At 37.4% G+C, this 18,700-nt stretch overlaps 2 protein-coding genes across 4 annotated transcripts; both read left to right on the top strand.

Moving 5' to 3' along the window:
- Positions 1-401: 401 nt before the first annotated feature.
- On the top strand, positions 402-4,869 carry LOC126596247 (DUF21 domain-containing protein At4g14240-like). Of its 3 annotated transcripts, XR_007613930.1 has the most exons (15): positions 403-891; positions 984-1,060; positions 1,277-1,360; positions 1,471-1,584; positions 1,719-1,802; positions 1,943-2,014; positions 2,434-2,501; positions 2,833-2,920; positions 3,075-3,148; positions 3,245-3,626; positions 3,729-3,775; positions 3,863-3,959; positions 4,382-4,434; positions 4,469-4,564; positions 4,663-4,869. XR_007613930.1 is itself a non-coding variant. In XM_050262766.1 (14 exons), the coding sequence occupies exons 1-13, from the start codon at positions 651-653 to the stop codon at positions 4,395-4,397; spliced, it is 1,440 nt and encodes a 479-aa protein (XP_050118723.1). In that variant the 5' UTR covers positions 402-650; the 3' UTR covers positions 4,398-4,434; positions 4,469-4,869. The 3 variants fall into 3 exon arrangements, 2 of the variants coding, with proteins under 2 accessions (XP_050118723.1, XP_050118722.1); XM_050262766.1 differs by having other exon boundaries at positions 402-891; positions 4,386-4,434; positions 4,469-4,869; XM_050262765.1 differs by having other exon boundaries at positions 4,469-4,869.
- A 5,778-nt stretch (positions 4,870-10,647) lies between these two features.
- On the top strand, positions 10,648-13,344 carry LOC126596249 (uncharacterized). The gene is made up of 6 exons (XM_050262767.1): positions 10,648-10,986; positions 11,534-11,770; positions 11,961-12,072; positions 12,155-12,329; positions 12,422-12,659; positions 12,800-13,344. Exons 1-6 carry the CDS (start codon positions 10,812-10,814, stop codon positions 13,096-13,098), a joined length of 1,236 nt encoding a protein of 411 aa, XP_050118724.1. The 5' UTR covers positions 10,648-10,811; the 3' UTR covers positions 13,099-13,344.
- The last annotated feature ends 5,356 nt before the right edge of the window (positions 13,345-18,700 follow it).

Genomic DNA, 18,700 nt, shown 5'->3' with positions numbered 1-18,700 from the left:
AATTATGTGTCACCAATAAGATCACAAACACGTTAATCGAAACTTAGTTAATAATCTAATCATCTACCGCCACATCATTTGATTTATAAATTTAATTTCCTTACCGTTATCCATACAATAAAGATAAGAGCTGATATAAAATAATAAAAAATAAAAAATGAACTCAAAAAGGTAAAAAGGGTAAGAAGGTGGTAAATTTTCCAACATGATCCTATCCGGATCTGGTTTGTGAGAATTTTGAGAATTCGTGAATCGTATCTATTCATCGTACATCGTGCGATCAGGTTTTATCAAATATTATTTGTTTTTAATTTTATATAAAAATATTTAAATTAATTTTTAACCGTACAATATACGATAAATAGATATCATTTACAGCTCTTGGGGATCCTCGAGGATCTGGCGAAGACCCGGATTTGTAAATTAAAAAGAAGCACAAAAAACCCTTTTACTAATAAAAGTACAGAAAATCTGTTCCCGGACACGGATTCTAGCAAAATCCTCAGATGATTCTACCACGTGTTCACTCAAATAAAGTCGACACTCCGCAGCTCCTCCGACAACCTCTCAGACTCAGCTTCTATCGTTCTGGAAGACGCTGACTTGACTTCCACGATCACGAAGAAGAAGAAGAATAAGCAGCAGCAGCGATGCATCCGATAAATGCGATCATGATGACTCGGATGCTGACTCGCAACTCGGGCCTCGAATCGGGGATGGGCGCCATCCCCTTCGGATCCGCCTGGTGGTTCATTTACGCCGGCCTCTCCTGTTTCTTCGTCATCTTCGCCGGTATAATGTCCGGCCTAACCCTAGGCCTCATGTCCCTCGGCCTCGTCGAGCTCGAGATTCTGCAGCGCAGCGGCTCCCCCACCGAGAAGAAACAAGCAGGTTCGTTCGCCTCCATATCGATTCTCGCCGATTCCTGAATTTCTGTTTCGTCTAGCTCGTAGTTCGCCGAATTTTTCTGTTTTTTCTTTCAGCTGTTATATTACCGGTGGTTCAGAAGCAGCATCAGCTTCTCGTCACTTTGCTACTGTGTAATGCGGCTGCTATGGAGGTGAGTGGCACTCCAATTTTAAGAATTGCAGCGGTTTTCGTTGTCAATGCGTTTTCTTTCAGATCGGATTTGGTTTTGCGAAAATTAAATTGAATCTGGTATAAGAATATCGGTGTTATTCAATGCCGAATGTGTATCCAATTGAAAGTTCTCATTTAGCATTTAAAGTTTGAACATTCAATGTCAGCTATTAACTTTGATGTTTGCAATCTGCAGGCGCTTCCGATATATTTGGATAAACTTTTCAATCAGTATGTTGCTATAATTCTCTCTGTGACCTTTGTCCTGTTTTTCGGAGAGGTGTGTTGTATCCTAATTTTCCGATGATTTAGCTCTTTGGTTTTGACATTTACACTCGGCATGATTAGCTTGAATTGGAATTGATTTGGTTGTTTATTATGATCTTACAGGTTATTCCACAAGCAATATGTACTAGATACGGACTCGCTGTAGGTTCGAACTTTGTGTGGCTTGTGAGGATTTTAATGGTGGTTTGCTATCCAATTGCTTATCCAATTGGCAAGGTACAGTCTCTGGCTAGAAATTGAAAGTTCTTTTTAATATCATTTCTGCACCTTGTCATGTACATAGCAAATTATCGGTGATGCACCTTGATATGGCATCTACTTGTTGACACTAAGAAACTTACGTGTTCCAGATCTTGGACTGTGTTCTTGGGCATAATGAAGCATTATTTAGGCGTGCTCAGTTAAAAGCCCTTGTTAACATCCACAGCCAGGAGGTAAAGTGAATAATTCAGAATCAATATGTAACTTGGGTAAAACTATTTGATTGTGCAAGGAAACCAAAACAGTAATATATGGTAATATTATTCTTGATTTGCTCTTTTAAAAAGTTGCCTTCTGTTAATCTCACGTATAGGAGGGCAAGGGAGGTGAGCTTACACATGATGAGACGACGATAATTAGTGGAGCACTTGATTTAACTGAAAAGGTACACATCGTAGTGAAACTGCCTTTCTTTTGGATGCTCAACTGTTGTGGTTTCCTTGTTATTGTGATTTCTAGAATATTACCCCTTCAATGTATACAAAATGAATAGGATTTGCCACTGAGATGTTTATTGTTATCTGTACTTGCTTATGAATTTTCTAATATAAGCTGACAATGTTAAGTTTACCCTTAATTTGAGTAGAACAAGTAGCAATTAGTAAAATCTTAATCATGTAGATAAAACTCATGATATTGGAGTGTTGATGGTCTTCAGCAGAAAATTTTTAGGAGCTTGCTTTGTATTTTGTTTTTCTATTTCATTCTTGCTCTTAATTGATATAAATCTTGAAAGATATCATGCAGTGAGAAATCAAATTCAACCTTTTTTTTTTTTTTTGTTTTGTTCTCATTTATCAACAGACAGCTGAGGAGGCTATGACGCCTATTGAATCAACATTTTCCTTAGATGTCAATTCAAAATTGGACTGGTAAGCTTCGGTCCTTAAAAATTCAGGTTTCGCCTTCTCAATTAACTGTCCCTTTGGTTCTTGTAAGAATCACATTTATGTTATGCTGCCAACATCCTTGGTCAAGAACAATTAAAATCATCTTAACTAAGGAGTGTACTAAATGAATAGAATTAGAAGCCAACCTTCCAACTAAGAACTTTTCATGATGTTCTATTAACTTTCAGAAAGATAACCCATCAACCATTGTTCTCTTTCTACTATCTTGTTATTTTGTAAATTTATTTGCAGCAAAAATTGTAGATTGTAAGTGTCTAGTGTATCTAATTATATTTTCATTCTTCCCTCTCAGGGAAGCAATGGGGAAAGTTCTTGCTCGGGGACATAGTCGAGTTCCTGTCTATTCTGGGAACCCAAAGAATATTATTGGACTTCTGCTGGTGGGTTTTAGAACTTAAATCTTTGGAGTTTCATATTATGCATCCGTTCTGGCTTTCAAATTCACCACATCTGTAACTGGTAGTTCTCATGTTTTTATTTAACCCCCCCCCCCCCCCACCCCCAAAAAAATCTTGACGTTCATTTGGGGATTAGGTGAAAAGTCTTCTCACTGTACGACCTGAAACGGAGACCCCAGTTAGTGCTGTTTCCATTCGTAGAATTCCACGGTGTGATTCAACTTCCTTAAATATGCTATTATTTATTCTTCAATTCCAGTACTGAGTATGGTATATTCGGTTTTCATGTGTGGGTCATATTCCCAGAGTTCCTGCAGATATGCCACTGTATGATATACTGAACGAGTTTCAAAAGGGCAGCAGTCATATGGCTGCTGTGGTGAAGCCTAAAACGAAAAGTAAGGCTCCTCTACCAACCATTGACGGCAAGAAAGATGAAGGGAACGGAGACACTGGCACAGACTCCCAACTGACTACTCCTTTGCTATCCAAGCAGGATGGAAAGCCGGACGGTGTTGTTGTTGATATACCCAGGCTACCGAGGCCCCATAGTCATAGACACAAGGAAACTTTTTCATCCCATAGTGATGGAGCAACAAATGGATTGCCCCAGGTATCAGAGGATATCGAGGAGGGTGAAGTCATTGGGATTATCACTCTGGAAGATGTATTTGAAGAACTCCTGCAGGTAATGTACACGCAATTGATATTCTTGGGCTTTCAGTTAATGAAAATTGTTCATTTGGCAGCAGACTTGATACTGTAGTGATGATTTTCTTGAAAAATGCAGGAGGAGATTGTGGATGAAACAGATGAATATGTTGATGTACATAAAAGGTATCATAGAGTGACAAAAGCAAATAGATGGTTGCCATTATGTACAAAAGTGATTATTTGAAAGTGGATTGATCTTCTTCTTTGCAGAATACGTGTCGCTGCAGCTGCAGCTGCTTCATCAGTGGCACGGGCTCCATCGCTTCGGAGGTTAAATGTGAACAAGGGACCTGCCACTGGACAAAATGTATTTCCCCTGTTCAATCTGTTATTTTCAAAGGGGTCTAGGAAGGGGGGTATTGTGCAACCAAATTGCTAAAACCTTAGAATTCTTTCTTTGATAATATGATAATAGTGCTGCAATTAATTCCACAAGGAAGTATTGGGAACAAAAAAACTTACGTATATGATATATTAGTAGCTGCCGCATTTATGTCTGGGGATATAACACGAAAAAGCTTCCTGTTTATAATTTCGCTTGGTGGTTGGCTTGTATCCTCGTTGGAATGTTTGCTTGTTATGGACTGCTAACTTTGGTGATTGTTTCAAACGACAGGGCTTGGGAGGTTGATTTACCTCTTAACATTCAGTCTTTTTTTAATGTTCAATTTATGTCTAGTTGTCGAAGCTGACTAATGTATTCTCGTTCTTGTTGTGATGATGCCCTAGGTAGGCCAAAAAGTAAGCAAGGACTAACCCTGAAGAAGTCTGCTGATGGTCGGTCCTTGGCAACGTTGCAAGGGACTTCTGGTAAACCACTTGTTGAAAATAAGAGATGATTCATCTAGCTCATTTGTTATTTCCTGATCCGGTCGCTCCTCAGGGAAGTGGCTTTGACTTGCATCTACAAAAGTTATCTATTTGTTTTTCATTTTGTTCTCCATTAGATTGGATAGGAGGATATGATTATAAGTTTGGTACCTTATTAATTATTTAAACTCGTTTTTCAGTTCATGTTATATCGATAGGTTCGAGGTGGCTGGCACTACTTTTTGTTTCGTAAACGACGGTATATGGAAAATAGTCAATAACAAGTGCTGTTTTCCAAGTGTTAATTATACTAGGTTTTGTACGCAGGATTCTTTCTACTTTGCTAGTTTACAGAAATATTCAAGTCTGTACAATAAGAAGTAAATGAGTGAAGACAGTTTGTTCGATTCTCGACTTTCAGTTTCCATTGTGTTCTAGTTTGACCTTAAACGAAAAGATTATTTGAAGACAAAGAACGAACATGCATGCTAGCCGAGGATTCATTCAATATTTTTTTACACAAGCGATATTGAGGGAGAGGGGAATCGAACACGAGACTTCAAGCGTAGTAATAAATTCTCGTTGCCCTCTTGAATTTACAATGTTATAATGTTACGGCTTGCGTGGTCCGCAGTCAATGGCCATGATCCTAAACAAGCTCTTTCGGTATCAAATTTGTAGTGGAGTTTTAATGGCACAACAATTAACATTTGACTCCCAAGTCAAACGATAAGTCAAAGAAGAGTCAGTGATCTTAAAGATTGCATCAGTGGAGTTAAGTTCACAATAATTAAGCTATTCTTGACATGATATTTTAGGAATGTTTGCAGATAAAGGAAATGTCACATCTACTAAATATGTGTAGTCTAAAAGCGTTTAGTAAACACGGTACATGTAGCATTATCATTTAATTTTGCAGGTAGCATTATCGTTTAATTACTGGGTATCGTATCTAAACTCATCCCAGCCACAAGTAACTATACATTTTCTTGTTAACCGTTTGGATCGAATTTCAATAGAAAATTCAACAGATCACAAGAACACAACTTCATTAACGTCCCTCAACTATCTACACCTTAACCCCTTCATATTAAAAACGGTCTCTTCTCAGTCACTCGTCCCAGCATAGAAGTATGACAGTGCACCTCCACATGATATAAAACCGCGTCCGCCGCTCCCTCATCAACCTTAAGCATTTCTCCCACGGCCGGTGCTTCGGCATTCGAGCGGAGCCGCCCAACTCTCCTTTCATGTTAGACAACAACTGTAGAGACTATTTCAGGCAAAGAGAGCGAGAGAAAGAGAGGAATGCTTGTGTTTTGGCTGATATGAATATTTTCAAGGTTGTAGCATGGACTAAGTTGAGCCAGCCATAGCTTTGCATTTTATAGAGAGGCACGCAGAAAAGATCTGGTGAATCAGTACATGGTAGGGTGCCAAGTGTCGGCCGTTAAATGGGTTTACATGGAGTGGGGTCCCAGTGAATACAAAGTTGACAAAGCAGACACATCAGCTTTGTCTCCCTGTTCAATCACCTGAAAAACTTGACAAGGATTGGAGCTTTTTTATCCTAATCTCAAGGCCACCTCTGTCGCCATTAGCTGTAATCAATTTGTCCCGCTGTACGAAGGATATAGATGGCTTAACAAATTAATCTAATTTCTCTTCCAGAATTTCAGGGAGCTTTTGGATGATTCCTTAAAATTTATTTACAAGATTTATACATGTATATAAATAAGAATATATAGGACGGCATGCTTGAGTAGGTACATATATAAATACTTCACGGATGGATTTCTAATGATTTGTAATTTTATATAGTTGCTCAACACCACAAAATTCATCTTGTTAGATCATGTTCCCATCTTGTATTGTTTTAGGAAACACAAAATTTAATTACATACTCAAAACAATTACCACTTAAAATTTGCACTTATACAAAAATATTATTCTTGATAGATTGAGCTCACTATAAACATTGCATAGAATACGTTAGTGACACAATAAAACCTCTTATTAATTAAGAAATTCTACCATGCTAACGAAGCTATATCCCTTATTTTTCTCTTCCTATACTCTCATCGAAAAATCATATCACGTGATGAGAGATATAAAAATACTGAAATATATCCCTGATTACACATGAGAATCTCTCGCAACCTAATATGCATGCTGCTTCACATCAAAACCTAACGATATAGAACGTATTACTAATTCTACGCATACATTATGGGACTGCATGCAATGCATGGCTCGAACGATTAAGCGTACTTGTGCCAACCAAGAAGCATAGAAATGCAAACCCTAGTAATATAGAGCTTCCCTCTTTGCTGCCTCACCATTCTTTTCCATTTGGCAAGTCTCCTGCCCATGCTCCCCATGACCATTCTCTACAGGTTTGCTACTTTCAAGAACAAACAATGACCTTTCCTTCAATTCTAAACCCTAATTTATTGGCATAAGATCTCAAGGACTTGTCTTGTAATATATTCTAATATCTACTTCTTATAAACTAGCTATCAAACCCTTCCAAAATGCTTAGTCACAGGGTCCACCTGTACCTTCAAAACACCTCAATGCCATGTGCACTAGCACTGTATCTCTTTCTCCATGTACCTTAAAAGTCCTCATCGGATAAATTTTGCCTGCCATTAATGGTTGTCCATCTTGTTCTAACTTGTCTAATTAAGCACAACAGTTGGAATTCATGTTGCAATTAGAGACCCCATATGTTATCAGTTTGCTATAGAAGTTTGCGTGAAAGTCACGACATCACGATGTTTTCAATCCACCGTGATTAATTAGTGTTTTAATTAATCCTACTCTTAAGTCTATGAAATATCAATTATGCCATCCATTCATACTAATTATAACATGTACGTTAATTAGTCATATCACGTCATATCCCATGAAGCGTATGATGTGATTGTCACATTCAAGATTTTTTTGAAGACCGCTGGAGGGTAGGGGAGTCCGTCTCTCTCTTCACTAAAAGTCCTCATCGGATAATTTTTTTTCCTGCCATTAATCACTGACCCTCTTGTTTAAACTAGTTCTAGGTAAAGCACTTGAGATTCATATTGCAATTAAGTACCCCATTATTACTTTGCTGTTAGAAAGTTCTTGTGTGAACCTCACAATATCGCGATGTTTTCAATCCACTTATGTAATTAGCGTTTTTATTAATAATATCACATGCGACGCGTACGGTATGATCAACATACTCAAAGTTTTTCCAACTGACCAAGTTTGGCTTCTCCAAAAGGAGAGAGATTTTCCTACGAAACTTGGGATGGTATATATATCAGAGTGTTTTGAGTTAATGATATACTATTGTTGCGAAAGTCAAAATACATATTGCATTGAATTATTGACATGAAACTCCACGGTAGCTTCAAAGAGTGTAGCATATAGTGCTCTCTCTTCCAAGGCCCCCAAGAACATCACAATCGCATTTCCCACTTCACGAGTCTAATCATGTCTTATTGACATGAAAAAGATTAGCAATGAAAACGTTGACAAACCTTATCTTATGAAGGAAGCATCAAACGATAAGATCTTATATCAAACACTTAAATCCGTGTGGACCTATGAGAAAATGATGCACTGTTATCCAGCTAACATAGATACAAATCAGAATGGCCCTATAAACTTAGCTCAATGAGAGTCATGCATGCTTAGAGATGAGGCACGAGTGCGTGTTAGCAACTTTGGGACACTATCAAAATGTCATTGAACTACTTTAGTTAGGAGATAATTAGAAAGATTGGAAAATTCCAAGTTGGTGGGGACTGGGGAGTCCTTTCTTTTGTTGCATTAATTTGTTGGGATGTTTGGGAAGTGAAGTGAAGTGGGTTGATCTTTGAGTTGAGACTGTGACTAACTGAGACACCACAATCACAACATTCCCTTTCAGCAAACATAACGAGCAAAGAGCTGCATGCGTTGGACTGTCAGAGAGAAAACGGTTTCTATTTCTACACCAAAAGCTGGTAGGGTTTAGCTCATATTTGGGTGACTTTTCAATTAGAGTTGAGAGAGAGTTTGTGGAGCATATGTAGCCAGCAGCTTCTATTTTGGCAAAGGTAACCATCAACGGTTTCAAATCATAAACTGATTTGGGGGGTGTGTGTTTGTGTTTGTGTTTGTGTGTGCGTTTAATGGTTTAATCATAAGAGTGACTATAATATGGCTACATGGTGTTATCAGTTTACTAATCTCATAACGTGATAAGGAGTTTGTTGCTCAAATGAAGTATTGTTCTAACCTCGAAGCGCATTTGGTCTGCGAAATTATTAACCAAGATGTGGATTCGAACCTTGTATATCCCAACTGAAGTGTTTTTATTCAGAATCAAGCTGCTATACTAGTCGGAGAAGCTCATTTGCTAGTCCGAAGTGCTTTTCCAAGTGATTCAGGCTGCTTAACAGTATAAGTTTGTTCATAGTATAGATTCGTACTAGTTTTTGGACGTAATTATTAAGCTTTTAGATTTTACTTGAGTTATTCACAAAAATCATCTTACTTAGTCGTATTTGGCATTCACTAAATAGATTATAAATATTTTTACATCTGTGAGGTATAGGGTCTTGTGTACCATCTTAATCAACCATCATCTATACCACCTATCTAATGGACTGATAGAGCCATAGAAGTGGGAGATTAGTTCACCAGTGGTCGACCATGTCCACGTTACACAAAAGGAGGGATGGAAAAGGAAGAGAAGTTTTTTTTTTATCGCGATAGACATATCAACATGAAATGCTATTAATTTATGTGTTATAATGTAATTTTTTTTTATATCTGAGAATATAGTATAAATGAATAAACATACATGTTATAACACAAATGAATGATATAGTTAAATTGCACACTCCCGTTTAATTTTGTTTATTGATTTTGGTTGATTTATTCAATCCTATCATCTAAAATAAACAAGAAGTGTGTGAGACTCTAAATATGGTGTGTGAAACTCACATTCCTTTGCAAGTCATTTTGTCCCGGGTACAAACCATTCTCTATCCAATTAAAATAAATTAGTGCAGAATATCATTTGTACTAACAAAAATAATATAAAAAAAAAAGAAAAATTAGTATCCAGTCCTTAGTTACTAATGTTCTTTGATTGAAACCTTATTAGTTTTCAGATTTTGATCAAGGTCCCTAGCATTAATGTAATAATAAATTTACGTTTCAGTTATATAATTTTTAAAATAAAAAATTAATAATTGATTTAAGATTTTGATACTCACACCTTTATTAAACTCCTAGCTAATTTTCAATTCAAAACATTTAAAAAAAAAAAGAATAAGTTTGTACCTCTTAATTTTTTATAAAAATGTTTCCAATTTTTTAATCTTATATGTATCCATTCATGTAATTTTTTTCAATTTTTTAATCTTAAAGTATACCCATTCTTAATTATACCAATTTGTTGTAGTAAAATGTACCCTTTTTATATAAAATCTATTCATTTTTTTTAATCCATTTTTAAACTTATATGGGTACATTCTTTCTCTTCATTTGAGAATGTATCCATGTCAAGTTTAATCAAAGAAATTTACTAATGTTATTAAGCCTAATATCTATTATTTTTTTTGTTAATTTTGATGAATGTACCCATGTTTATATACATACATACATACACACACACACACACATATATATATATATGTATACACACACACAATATATTTATATTTTAATAATTTTAATCCACAAATTATGAAATTTTTTTATTTAAAATCTCATTAATACAAACAACTATAAATTTCAAATTTTAATTTAAAAAAATATAATAACCTACATAGAAATACATTATAACATTAATTTCAGAAACTTCGATCAAAAATTAAAAACCAATAAGGTTTCAATAAAAAAATATTAATAATTAGCGACCGCATCCAAAGAATATTAAAAAAAAAACCACCTACCCTTGTTTCAGGGCCAACCCGGATGTGGTTTAGTAAGTCTTTGGGCCTGGACTAAACCAAGTTTGGGCTAACAAAAGCAGAATGAGGCTTGTTAGCCCAAATTAAACGAGGAAAACAGAAGGGTTCATTAGTCTACGTAAATTATCAACTCCACTAATTTACCTATCTTCCACCTTGGTAAACGGTAAACGGTAAATGGTAAATGGTAAATTCACCTTTCAAATTACGTATGCAAGTACGTGATTCAATGTCGACGCAAAAATACAGAACACGTCACGCCTGGTCCAGAAATCACACCAGAGCTCTCAGCTACCAGTCACTCCTCCCACACCAACATTTCAACGCCTTCCTTCCTTCCTTCCTTCCCTGTGATTGCCAGTTTCCCGGAATAATCAACAACGCCGGTACAGAGAGAGATGTCGTGCTGCTTGTCTTGCTGCGCCGCTTCCACCTGCGGCCTGTGCGGCTCTGTGGCCTCTGGGGTTTCCAGCAAATCGGCTAGGCTTGCTTACTGCGGTCTCTTCGGGCTTTCCCTGATCGTGTCTTGGATTCTCAGAGAAGTTGGGGCTCCTCTCTTGGAGAAAATCCCATGTGAGTTTTCCGTTTTTCCAACAACCCTTTTCGTTCTTGGAGCGGAATTTAATTGGGTATGTGAGAAATCGTCAGATTTTGCAGTTTTTTGTGTTGGAATTGAATTCGACTCTGAATTTATGAAATGTGTTTTTTTTTTTTTTTTTTTAGATTAGTAATGGGATGCATAATTGCATGTTGTAGTTACTGTCAAGTTCTTGGATTTTGCAGTTGATTGCCCCAAATGTAAAGAAATGATGGGTTATTATCACTTTCTACGATGATGAATTAATACGAAATATGTGAATTATGTAATTGTCTTGACGTTTTGGGTTGAATTAGATTAATTGTAATCGGTTGAGTAATTGCATTTTTAATAGTTCTATCATGAGCATAGAAAATTGGAATTGCTATCATAGGAATTCAGCCTAATATTGTTTATGGATGGTCTTATTGACTAGTCAGTGTATAACTGAGATTCTGCAGGAAGCTTGTTTAACTTCTCAAAGTATTGTTTTCGACTGTTGTGGATTTTATTTTTGATATCCTTTTGTTTTCGTCTTTACAGGGATAAGCTCTTCTGAGACTCACACCAAGGAGTGGTATCAAACAGAAGCGGTTCTTCGTGTGAGCATGGGGAATTTCTTGTTTTTCGCAGCATTTGCGCTTATAATGATTGGAGTAAAGGACCAAAATGACAGACGAGATTCCTGGCATCATGGTGGATGGATTGCCAAGATGGTGGTATGGCTTTTGCTTGTCGTTCTCATGTTTTTCATGCCAGACATTGTCATTACAATCTATGGTTAGTTTTTTCTTGAAAGAATTCAGTTTGAGCTGTTAGCATTTTCTGCTTCATTTCATTATCCTGGTGCAATAAAGAATGTTTCAAGCCCGTCTTAGTTTGTCATGAATCTGAATTCTCAAGAATGATTGTCTTCCCACCATTTCTCTGCTTTAGTCGTAAAACTTTATTCCTTTCGCTGGGCTTGCAGGTATCGTATCAAAATTTGGGGCAGGCTTATTTTTACTGGTTCAAGTCATTATATTATTAGACTGTACTCACTCATGGAATGATGCATGGGTGGAAAAAGATGAGCAAAAATGGTTGGTTTAAGTAGAAATACATTAATTTCCCCTTCACTTGTTTAATTTGAGTTCTCTCATTCTATGGATGTGTATGTTTCAGGTATATTGCACTGCTTGTCGTATCAATTGTATGCTACCTTGCAGCATTTGCGTTCTCAGGCGTTCTGTTCATTTGGTTCAACCCTTCTGGTGAAGATTGTGGCCTCAATATCTTCTTCATTGTCATGACAATGATTCTCGCATTTGGATTTGCAGTTATTGCGTTACACCCGAAGGTAAGGATAAAAGGGTAAACTTCATTCGTTTGTCAATCAGGTTTTTATTAAAAATTATCTACATGATGATTTTGCCTGGAAATCTCAAACAGGTGAATGGCAGCCTCCTCCCTGCTTCGGTGATATCTGTTTATAGTGCTTATGTGTGCTACACGGCTCTTTCCAGTGAACCTCATGGCTATGCTTGCAATGGTCTTCACCATTCGAAAGCAGTCTCCCTGAGTACCCTTCTTCTTGGGATGGCAATGACTGTTCTTTCAGTTTTGTACTCTGCCCTTCGTGCTGGATCATCAACAAATTTTCTATCACCACCATCTTCACCCAGGGGAGGTACTCAATCGATTTTTGCAATCCTTTATATTCAGTCAAAAGTAATAAAAGATGAATTTACAATTCATGAAAGCTACTGTCATGCTTCTTGTTCATAACGTATTTAAGTTCTTCCAAACTTGTTGAATGTTGTGGCACAGGTGCAGCTGAAAAGACACCTCTTCTTGACGGCAAAGAGTTGGAGGAAGGGAAAGAGAAAAATGACAAAGAAGTGAAACCTGTTAGTTATTCCTATACGTTTTTCCACCTGATATTTGCCTTGGCTAGCATGTATTCAGCCATGCTGCTTTCGGGCTGGACCAGCTCATCGGAGAGCTCAGATCTCATTGACGTTGGGTGGACATCGGTTTGGGTCAGAATCTGCACAGAATGGGTTACTGCTGCACTATATGTTTGGTCCCTCATTGCTCCTATACTGATCCCTGATCGTGAGTTCTAGGTACCTCCTTCACTTTGTTTCTGAGGTTTCAAGAACTGTCAATATTTTTGGTGTTTGCCTGTGGAGTATAAATTTAATCATGTAATTACCTTATTATCTTTTAGAAATAGTCATGGTTGGGAGTCTGCGGAAAACTTGAGCTCGGCTCAATATCGATCGATGTGTGATAGAAATTTCAGGATTTAAGGCATGTTTTTTGCACATTTGAACAAAAATTTCAATAAATTTAAAAGTAGTTTAGGTAAATCACTATATATTTAAAATGATTACATCATTTCATGTTGAGTTATGTGTTGACAATCAAGTGAAAAAGAAAAGAAGTTGGATTATTTAGATACGACCCATATGGAGAAGAAGGAGATTACGACTGCAGAGAAGATTGCAGGGCGGGGGGCGCCAACGCAGCCAAGGAAGCACCAACTGCTGCTTCTGTTGTTTTTACTGGATCAAAAGGCCTCCAGGTGGTTGTCCCCATCCCCAAGCCCATGAGTGCGATTCCCTTTTCAGCCAATTCAGCTCTGATCTTATCACCTTTTGCAAAATTTCCTCCTTTCCTTGCTTCTGTTCTCTCCTTAATCTGGCTCAGCAATCGTCTTCTGCCAGCCCCGCTCTCTTCAACGCCTTCACCTTCTCAGAGTAAGTATGGGACGATAGCAAACCCACAATGCTCAGAAGTCAGAACAAGCTTAACTACAATCTTTATTTCCAGAAGTGACTGAATCGACGACGATAAATATTGTTGCCTCTGCTTCTGCTTCTGCTGCTGCTCGAGTCCCTTCAAATAAGTCGATACTACCTCCATGGATATGGAACTGCAAACCCAGATTATCTTTGCGGTCATATCCTTGATCTGTTCTATGTGACGGGAAACGTGCGGTTGATGCGGTGGTCGGAGGTATAGAAACTGTAATTCTTTCTGTTGAAAAGATATTTTCATCGAATGAATAATTATGACAGTACACAGGTATATATATAGCCAGTCTCATTACATCAGTACCCATATCTTCTACAACTAATTACACAATTACCACAACTAACTATTTAGTGTTATAACAAACAAGTGACTGGTTTAGATGTCTCAATACACACCCTCAAGTTGAGCTTGGGATCAATTGAGGAACCAAGAGGAAGTTTGGATTTGAGATAGCTGAATCGACTTTTGGAAAGATATTTGGTGTGAATGTCAGCTAATTGATCTTGATTGCATACAAAGTTAACCTTGATGAGATTGGCCAAGACCAATTCTCGAATATAATGATAATCTATCTCCACATGTTTGGTTCTAGCATGAAACACCGGATTGGAAGCAAGGGAGATTGCTGAAATGTTGTTGCACCATAGGGTAGGAACCTGAGAGAGTGGGAAACCAATGTCACAAAAGATTTTGCATATCTAAGTCAGTTCAGCTACAGTGTGTGCTAGAGAACGGTATTCTGCTTCAATGGATGACTGTGCCACAGTGGATTGTTTCTTGGCACTCCAAGTAATAATATTAGATCCCAGAAATACATTGTAACCACTAGTGGAACGTCGATCAAAAGGACAGCTAGCCCAGTCAGCGTCTGAGAAAGCTGTGAGATTAGTAGCACCCTTTTTGAACCATAGTCCTTCAAACACAGTGCCCTTGAGATAACGAAGAACCCGTTTTTCAGCTTGCATGTGTTGGTCTCGAGGAGCATGCATGAACTAACGGATTTGATTCACTGCAAAAGAAAGATCTGGGCGCATCCATATCAAATACTGTAAACCACCAACAATAGACCGATACTTAGTTGGATTGGACAAAAGAGGACCTATGTGATCTAGTTTCTTAAAGCCAAATGGAGTGCAACAAGGCTTAGCACCATCCATATTGGTTTTTTTGAGAAGATCCAGTAAATACTTGGTTTGATGTAGGAAGATACATGTGGAAGATCTTTGAATCTCTAATCCCAAGAAGTAGTGCAATGGACCCAAATCTTTGGCTGGAAAAACAGCACTGAGTTTTTGGATGAATAGAGTACAAAGGGAAGAATCAGGGTCAGTAACTAATATGTCATCAACATACACAAGCACCATGACAGGAGTATGACTTTTGAGAACAAATTACCACATAGAAACTGTAATTCTTTCTGTTGAAAAGATATTTTCATTGAATGAATAATTATGACAGTACACAGGTATATATATAGCCACATACTCATTACATCAGTACCCTTATATTCTACAACTAATTACACAATTACCACAACTAACTATTTACTGTTATAACAAACTAGTGACTAGTTTAGATGTCTCAATAGGAGGCCCTAAAGATTATACATGTCATTCAAATATTCTTGGCAATAACGACTACTTAAAATCAATGGATCCTCCCCGAGTTTATTCGCTTCGCAAATTATCTTGTCATCGACATAAGTGAAATTTCAAACCTATGTAACCTTGTTACCCAAATGCTAAGTATGCGTTGAAGATGTGTTGACCCTAAAAACTACTTAGGCTACATGAATAAGCTAACTACGTTCTTCGATCGGGAGTGAATGAATGTTAATGTGGCATTGGGTGTGCTGATGACTTTTGAATCTTGCGACCACGGCCAAGGAAGGAACAGGTCTTAGCCTTCGGGTTCTAGAGCCTGAAGACAAAGCTGCTAGTTCTGCAAAATTCAATATCAAATTCGGCTTTAAGTGTGCCGAATGTCATAACCTAGTAACACCTCACTTTGTTGAGAAGGCTAATGAGATGACCATCCTCGCTGATCGAGACTTGGATAGATAGATGACCATCCTCGCTGAATGAGACTTGGATAGATAACCAGTCAGTCGCCAAGCAATGCTGTTTATCCAAACTAAAGGTATGTAGGCGGGAAAAAAAGAAAATAAAAATCACAAAATGTTTAAAAAGTTTCACATAAAGTAAGAGTTTGCGCATGACAATTTTGTGTGTTGATTTGGAGAGCTTTTCACATTGTTTGCAGCTTTGTATTTATAGTCGAGTCTCCTTGATTGCCAATCCAATAGAGACCTTCTCCAAATATACTCCAAAAAACAATATCAAAATAACTAATATTATCTTTGACATATTTCGGCAAAAATCTCCCTAGTCTCCTTATGCCCATAGACTTTTACAAGAGAACTTTGAAATCTCAAAGTACCCTTTCACACGACATGCATTGTGACCCCACCCCATCATCAATTCTTATCACTTCAAACCCATTTGACAACATCCATCACCATGCAAAAAAGTCTAGCCTACCTAGGTTTCTTATCTCATCATTATCCAAGACCATTATTTTCCTTTAGGTGATCATCAAACCCCACGTGCTGATATCCTACTCCAAGTTGTTTCAACCTACACGCCCACTACCAGCAAACCCAAGTTAATTTGAACTTTGTTGTTATTGCTTTCGATTGGAAATAACTTGAATTCACTTATCCATCCGACGATGCGGAGCTATGCTCACTCTATGACCTTAATTGCATGGGCCAATAGTTTGATTTTAGGTACAAACAGGATGCCAAAACTGACGGCCTCTTAAGCGTGGCCAAGACAGCTTAGGGCATAGGTAGTGATACTGCAGACGTACATTCCAACCTTGCCGGGTTCTTTAGGTTTGAAGATTTCCTTCTGTTGAGTCATGGAATTGAAACCATAACAACCCATCATTATTTTTTCCATTGAACTCCGTCTCACCGACTAATCACTCACCGTCTTCTTCCACTAATATGTACTGAGGAAACCTAACACACGGGATCACAGGCGGATCCTGCTGACAGGAGTAAAGTGGATCGATCTAGAACCTTTCTTTAAAGAGTTATCCCCGAATAAGTAAGTCATAATCTTTCTTGTTCTTGTACTTGTGGCAAAAATAGGGGACGGCGATAGAAACACTTATACAACATTTTCGGGTCTTTTTTTTTACAGTAAAAGTGACTCAGAAGCAGAATCACGCACTCTAGTCGATTATATTTCATGTCTGACTAAATAAGCCACAAGGCCTATCTTTCAGGCCCAGGTCATCTAGTCGAGGTCCACCGCATTGGCATATTCCTTATTCTACCAAGAAGAAACTAAAGGGTGTGAGGATGATTGGATTACCTATTATCTACAATGCATGGACACAGGGGAAAGCCAACGTATCCATATTTGACACGCATGGATACAGATATGCAGAGGATACGCATAGATACGCATCGAAGTGAAAGGATACGTTGTTTATTGATGAGATATGTGTATGATAATGTTGAGATACGAGTATCCTACTTTTCGGATACGTTTCAAACTAAAATCGAAGGATAATCAGAAGAAGAAAAAAATTCAATAAATCCGCACAGAATCGTGATTGATTAAAGTTAGCTAAACTAAAACGACTGTTTGACAAAAAATCACAACGTTTTTGGGTATAAAATTCGGATTTACCTATTTTTCCTCACTCAAACCTCATAAATAAGACTTGTCGTCTACAACTACTTCGTTGTCTCCATCTGCAACAGCTGGTGAGAGCTTTCGTTTGATGCTTTCTTGATATTACTCCTCAGCTTTACTGATTCAATGACTCTTTGAAGCTTAATCTGATTCCCAAGGCCAAAACCCATCTCTGAAACTAAAACCCCATTTTGCTTTTCTGTTTTTAACTTCGAAGCTTTTGCTGTTACTGATTCAATGACTCTATAGCTTATCTATTATGTAAATTGGAAATACAATAATAATATTATTACATACAAAATGTTTTTGTATATAATAATTTTATTATTGTATTTTGTATATTATAATATACTATTGTGCCTTCATGATATTTAGCTTAATATGTTATGTAAATTGGAAATACAGTGGTCTAGATATTTAGATTATAATAATTTTATGTATATGCTTTCATGATGCATTTTTTATCTCTTAAGTTAATGTAAATTTCTCATGTAATAGTCTCTATCTCTACGGTGGATTGACTCTTATTCAACGTCTTCACCTTCAATTGTTCTCTTCAACGCTTTCACCTTCAATCGCTCCAAAACTTTAGAGTAAGTATGGGACAATAACAAACCCACAATGCTCAGAACAAGCTTAACTACAATCTTTATTTCCATAAGTGACTCGATCGTCAATAAATATCGTTGCCTCTGCTTCTGTTGCTGCTTGAGTCCTTTCAAATAAGTGGATACTAGCTTCATGGATATGAAACTCCAAACCCAGACTATCTTTGCGGTCATATCCTTGATTTGTTCTATGTGACGGGAAACGCTCAATTGATGCGTTGATCGGAGGCACTACAAATTATACATGTCATTAAGATATTCTTAGCAATAACGACTGCTTAAAACCAATGGATCTTCCCCAAGCTTATTCGCTTTGCAAATTATCTTGTCATCGACATCAATGAAATTTCGAACCTATGTAACCTTGTTACCCAAATGCTTTAAGTATGCATTGAGGATGTGTTGACCTTAAAAACTACTTAGCCTACGTGGCGCCCGTTTATAACTTCTAAATCTTGCGACTGCGGCCGGGGAAGGAACATGTCTCAGCCTTCGGGTTCTAGAGCCTGAAGACAAGGCTGCTAGTTCTATGAAGTTCAATATCAAATTTGGCTTTCAGTGTGCCGAATGTCGTAACCTCGTAACACCTC

Source organism: Malus sylvestris, chromosome 13, assembly GCF_916048215.2.
Source record: "Malus sylvestris chromosome 13, drMalSylv7.2, whole genome shotgun sequence".
Classification (NCBI taxonomy): domain Eukaryota; kingdom Viridiplantae; phylum Streptophyta; class Magnoliopsida; order Rosales; family Rosaceae; genus Malus; species Malus sylvestris.
This window is presented reverse-complemented; position numbering and strand designations above follow the sequence as displayed.

Bases quoted from the DNA above. Each gene is read 5' to 3' on its own strand.
- LOC126596247 (XM_050262765.1), top strand. From the start codon at position 651: ATGCATCCGATAAATGCGATCATGATGACTCGGATGCTGACTCGCAAC. The intron at 2,015-2,433 runs GTACACATCGTA...ATTTATCAACAG, and splicing joins CACTTGATTTAACTGAAAAG to ACAGCTGAGGAGGCTATGAC. The intron at 2,921-3,074 runs GTGGGTTTTAGA...TTTGGGGATTAG, and splicing joins ATATTATTGGACTTCTGCTG to GTGAAAAGTCTTCTCACTGT.
- LOC126596249 (XM_050262767.1), top strand. From the start codon at position 10,812: ATGTCGTGCTGCTTGTCTTGCTGCGCCGCTTCCACCTGCGGCCTGTGC. The intron at 11,771-11,960 runs GTTAGTTTTTTC...CTGGGCTTGCAG, and splicing joins CATTGTCATTACAATCTATG to GTATCGTATCAAAATTTGGG. The intron at 12,660-12,799 runs GTACTCAATCGA...GTTGTGGCACAG, and splicing joins ACCATCTTCACCCAGGGGAG to GTGCAGCTGAAAAGACACCT.